The 5,909-nt window shown below is 30.4% G+C and overlaps 1 protein-coding gene across 1 annotated transcript; it reads right to left on the bottom strand.

Annotated features, from left to right (window-relative positions):
* Positions 1-2,364: 2,364 nt before the first annotated feature.
* LOC107890762 (ethylene-responsive transcription factor CRF4) lies at positions 2,365-3,996 on the bottom strand. The gene is made up of 2 exons (XM_041101105.1): positions 3,851-3,996; positions 2,365-3,766 (listed from the first exon to the last, which is right to left on the bottom strand). The coding sequence occupies exon 2, from the start codon at positions 3,607-3,609 to the stop codon at positions 2,587-2,589; it is 1,023 nt and encodes a 340-aa protein (XP_040957039.1). The 5' UTR covers positions 3,610-3,766; positions 3,851-3,996; the 3' UTR covers positions 2,365-2,586.
* Between the last annotated feature and the right edge of the window lie 1,913 nt (positions 3,997-5,909).

Raw genomic sequence — 5,909 nt, 5'->3', positions numbered from 1 at the left:
ATTCAAAAAAATATGTCACTACTAATTTTAATTTTTACCATTACAGTACAATAATTAATCTCGTTGCCAATTTTATTGCCGTTCAATTTTTAAACCATAATTCTTTTAATTTTCTCTATAAATGATTTTTAACGAAATTAACAATTAGCACTCATATTCAACTAATTACAATCAAAATTAAATTAAGAAGTATAATTATCAACTAAATATTGGCACTAATAGTTAAATCCACGACCATTCCTTATATTCATGAAGTGCTCTTTGAGTGACAGTGAAGCATGCCTAGTTACAGTTAGCAAGTACTTTTCAATAATTCCAGTAACTACACTTTCACTTCTGTTGCTTTTTTTAATTATGATAATTAGGTTTTAAATATTTTACCTTTTTTTTACAATTAATAGAAATAAAATGCAACAACATTTTAATATATTTTTGTTTGATAATGCATTTTTTATGTTTGTTTTAAGAATCCTTTCAGAATTCGTAATTATTCCTTCTAAAAAAATTATCTCTAGAGTTTAAACTTAAATTTTTTTAAAATGCAATATATATTTTTATCAATTATTATTACATCCATAACTAAAGGATTAAAATTAAATATTTGATTGATTGTATGGTGACAGATTTATTGTTAATCACATTTTAAATCATTAGAAAACATCAAATTGTTGACATGCATCATTAGGATAGTAATCATAGTTGAAACCCACGAATTTGTCGAAGATAAAAATACCAAGTAGTTAACATCATTATCGTTGGGGTTATCCTTTCACTCTCCTTGATTAGCTTTTTTTGAAGTTATAAATATAAATTAAATAATAAATCAGTTTAATAGTATAAAAATATTAAATATAATTTGCACCAATGTATTCCAACAAAACTTGCAAGAATTAATCTAGATTTCATTCTTAAAGAACTTGAACATAAAATTTATATTTTTCTAATTAAGATATTTTGTTATGTTTTATTAATATAAAAACATAGGATCAGTTAGTGGAAGTGTACTTTTTTTTTTTTTAATATTTACTATATTTTTATAGTACATTTGTTAGCTCTTGACTCAGTTGAAATGTTTTGGTTCATATTTATAAATTATAATAAACAATTTTTTTATATCCATTTTACAGTTTATATTTAGATTTGGTGATTTGGGATTGCACCTAACAAATGTTTATAAATAATGATTGGTAGTAAAATTAGAAAATGAATAATTAATATTTTAAATTTTATACGACTTAAATCTATTTTATAAATAAATATATAAAATTTATTATTATTTAGTATAAAATTACATATAAATATATATTAAATATTTTTCAATATTTTGTGTTAAAGTAGACTTGATAATGAGTCGGACCACCTGTCCAAGCCGGAAAGTTTATCTGAAATGTGGGAGGATTTGAGCAAAAATAAGGCTAAAAAATGGGTTTGAACAAAAAATAAGGCCCGCTTTCTAAATGATAGATTTTTTGGCCCGATTCGAATTTGCCTAAATTTTTTTTTACTGCTATCTACCGTCGTTTTGTTGTTGTTTTGCTACCATTTTGTTATTATTATTTAGATGTTGTATCTCCTATTTTATTATTAGTTTTGCTAGTATTTTAAGTATATATATATTTTAAAATGTATTTTCGATTTGTTCAGAAACATTTATTATGTTATTAGTATATATTTTAAAATTTATTTTTATATAAAAAAATTAATATGAATGGGTTGGGTTCGAATTTAACATTTGATATCTGTGCTGAACTTAGACAAAATTTTAAAATAATTTTTCGAACTAAACCAAACTTAAACCGAAAAAATGAATCTAGAAATTTATATTTACCGAAAAAAGCCACCTCTTCCTATCATAAGTATTGATTTAATAAGCTTATTAAACATCAATTAACACTCCCCGGTTTAATAGATAGATTCACCGATAACAGTGCTATTAACTTTTCTAGCCTTTAGTTTTATAGATCAGAGTAATATATATTATTACCTTTTTTAGACTTGATGAAAAACAAATATTTTCGTATAATTACATAAATTGATTTAAAAAAGTGTTTTTTAAACATAAAAAATAAAAAATATCGCTTCTAAAATTTATTTTATACTAAAAACTGCTTTTAAAAAAAGGGCTCGCTGTCTTTTACTCTATAGATCATATACTTTGCAGTGAAGTGATTTAAATAAATGAACTACAAGAAGAAAAGAACAAATAAACGAGTCTCGATTTCACACACGAGCGGCACCGACTCCGACTCACTTTACCGGCCCTAACCGTAAATTGCGCCAGCTCATGTGGGGGCAAAAAGAATGCCACCGTGGCGTTCCACAATCGCATACGCATTGCATTATCTACTGAAACCGTCACTAAAATTACACAGATTAAACACATCTTTTTCTCAGATCCCGTTTGGCCATTTCTCCGTCAAAATTGTACTACACTCTTTTACCCAGCAAACTCTCTCCGTTTAACTTAACGGAGGAAATAAACATAAAAAGGTATTAAAATGTTAAAATAGCTAGTTAGTCGTCGCCGTCCATCCAAAACTGCCGGCAACTATTTTAACGACGACAATAGCTCGGAACAAAAAAAAACTAAACATTCGACACAAGAGGATCTAACAAGAACAAATCGCCGATTTCTTCAAAATAATCGTTCACTTGATCATCCACTTGAGAAATAGAAGCTGACGACGACAACGATGATGGTAAGTAGCACTCAAAATCTCGGGACGTATTAATTAAGATGTCATCAAAATGTTGATTGATCACTTTACTATCTGAAAAAATCGTTGAAGTCTCATCGAAAAGTGACAATACCGGAACTTGATTATTAAAGAAGTCATCAAGGAAAGGGAAATCAAGAGGCAAATAATCTCCCCAGTCATTGGACGGCTCTGGTTGAGCCGGTGGCGGTTTACTTTCTCCTTCTTGAAGTTCATGAACCGGTCTTTCGGGTTCGACTGCTGTATCTTCAGTTGATTGAGTTTCGAAGTTGAAGACTGAAGTTGGGGATGAGAGATTGCGAGGTGAATCGTCTCCTGATTGGTACCCAGAAACCGAAGGCACGTTAATGTTTTCGGGTTTTCCGATACTTTCTTTAGCTGGGGGAGTAATGAAGTTGGTCAAAGCGTCAGGTCCTCGAAGCTTGATTGCTGCATTATCATAAACCATGGCAGCTTCTTCGGCAGTGTCGTAAGTACCCAACCACAGCCGTACGCGGCGGGCGGGATCTCGAATCTCCGCAGCCCATTTCCCCCAAGGTCTTTGCCGTACACCTCTAAACTTCCTACCGGATGAAGAAAGCTTGAGAGGCCTACGGTTGGAATCCGCGACGTCGGTGGCTGTCCTCTTGCGGTTACTGTTGTTGTTAGGAACGGTGGTAGAGTCGGTGCTTTTGCAAGGCGCCGGCTCGATGCTGATCTCGTTGACGTAGCGCTTTACTCTCCGGCGGGGAACAAAGAAATAATCTTCCTCGTCGCTGGAAGAGTCGGTTGCGTCAGGGTCCGTAACTGATACCCGAACGATTTTAGTGGGTTTCGAAGGCGGTTTTCTGAACATCTTTGTGACGGTCTTATGTTGGGTATATGTGATGGGACATAAGAAATGTTGGTCCATTTCTGAGGATGTTTTTTTTTTTCCCCTTCAGATGGTGTGTATTGGCATCAATAGAAAGAAGAGAAGAGTGAGGTGAAAGCGTGAAAGAGAAGCTTAGGCCTTAAAACCTTGGAAAGCGAGAAGAAAGACAAAGGCTGAATCACAAATCTGGCAAAAGCTAAATCAAAGCATTCAAAAACACTAATTAGAATCTTGAAAAGTTATGTATTTGAGATGTGAGAAAGAGACGGAGAGAAAGAACCTTCAAAAACGAACGCAAAAGATCGAAACTTCAAACAGCCAAGGAAAAGAACCAAACACTACTGGGTATTTAAAACAAACTGTACGGAACCAAAACGAAAAAAAAATGAACAGGAGTGGGGAAGAAAAAAGTGAAGTAAAAAGTATAAAAATGTTCACACTGAATTTGCTTTTTTATAGGATCCAAAGAGCCGAAATTGGAAAATCCTGATTGTAACTATAATATCTTATACTGTCCCATATTTAATGAGAATTTCTTTTTTTTTAAAGAAAAAATTAGTAAAATTTATTAATTTTTAATATTATATATATTTAGCTAGATGTCTTGTAATGCTGGACGGATGCGTACGTCTAATCAACAAACAGAAGTAAGTTGATCTCACACCGGAGATTCCGGTAAGATACAAGCCGCCGCGTCCACGTGGAATATGGATTCCGTTGATTAAGAGAACATTTTTTACTTGTAATTTTTTTCTTTTATTTACAATCATATATAAAAAAATAATTAAAAGATTTCAGGATTTTACATAATAATTATAAATAGTGTCCTATCCTCTCCAAAAATATCCTCTTCTTCTTATTTAATTTTCTTTTATGTCGGTAAATTTTTTTGATTAGACGAAAGCAAAACACATCAAATCACCTTTGACCAACGGAAACTCAAAAGCCTTCCCCCTCCTCTCTTAATTACCTTTTTGTTCCTCTATCTACCGCTTAATTACCAAAATTCTAGGTAATTCCCTTGAGGCTACTCCCGTAATCTCGCTTGCTTTAGTCGGGTGTTACTTAAATAAGGTAAACTACATACCTTCACTATATTATTAAGAAATTCGCTTGTTTTAGTTACTCAATTTCATAATTAAATTATTTAAAAAATTTTATTTAAATTATTGGGTTGTTGAAACCCTTGATGTATCGCCTTTTCTATTCTCATCGCCTGCATTAATCGAATGCTCTTCTTCTTATTTTCTTCTATAGTTAAATTATTTTATGAAATAAATTTGATTGTCACGAATCTGCAAATCAGAACCCAAATAGTTTTATTCTCCAATCTTCAACAATGATTGTCAGATTGACTTTAATCTAAAGTATATTTTTCTACTTGTCAATGGGTACTGATCCACTATGTCGATCGTCGAATCGTTACTTGGAACTCGCTAGTCAAACTTTTTTTAAAAACGCTTAACAATCTAGTAATTAAAATAAAACTTGCGAATATTTCAGTGACTATTTTGTAACATTTTAAAGTTGAATGATCAAAACATAAACTTAGTAATAGTTTAGTGATCTTGGATGTAATTTACCCTGCTAAATATTATGTATTCACTATTTTCTTTAGAATATGTATTTAGCATTTTAAATATGTGTTTGGTATTATTTTAATTAAAATTTAAAAACTTACTAAAGTAAATTTTATTTTTATGTAACATTTATCTCAATGTTTTGTTTTCAGAATCAAACTAGTTAAATCAGTTAGGTCACCGTTCAATAGATTGATTAAATAAATCATTGAATATTAAAAATTAATTCTACCGAATCATGAATTAACCGGTCTAAGACTTTTTTTCAAGTCAATACCTCAATCGGTTTCCAATCTAATCAACCGATTTAATCCGATTAAAGTAACCATAATTTACCCTGATTTATTTCCTTGAACTGAACCAAAAATCAAGTTAGTAAGCATATTGAAAATTAAATTATAATTAAAAGTATAAATATAGTTAAAGATTTTCTAAGATTTTTAATAAATAATTATTTACTAAATTAGCTATTCAATTGAAAAGCGTTTTGGTTTTAATTAAAGTCAGGACACAAGCAGTGTGGGCTGCTGCCATTTATAAACTGGTTTTGTACCAGTCTTTTTTATTAAACTCATTTTGGTGACATTTCAATTATCATTTTCATTTTAATTAAGTTTCATATTTCATTTATTTTTAGGTAAGTTTAGTATAATTAATTAAATAAAAGATTGTATTATTTATATTTTAAGTACATACGAATTACTGTTTTTTTTTTAAAAAAAGGAACCAAAAATGGATCAAATAGAGAAAGAAAAATAT

The sequence above is a fragment of the Gossypium hirsutum genome, chromosome D09 (assembly GCF_007990345.1).
Source record: "Gossypium hirsutum isolate 1008001.06 chromosome D09, Gossypium_hirsutum_v2.1, whole genome shotgun sequence".
In the NCBI taxonomy this organism is placed as follows: domain Eukaryota; kingdom Viridiplantae; phylum Streptophyta; class Magnoliopsida; order Malvales; family Malvaceae; genus Gossypium; species Gossypium hirsutum.
The sequence above is the reverse complement of the archived record's forward strand: the minus strand, read 5'-3'. Positions and strand labels throughout refer to the sequence as shown.

Coding starts and splice junctions, on each gene's coding strand:
- LOC107890762 (XM_041101105.1), bottom strand. CDS start 3,609: ATGGACCAACATTTCTTATGTCCCATCACATATACCCAACATAAGACC.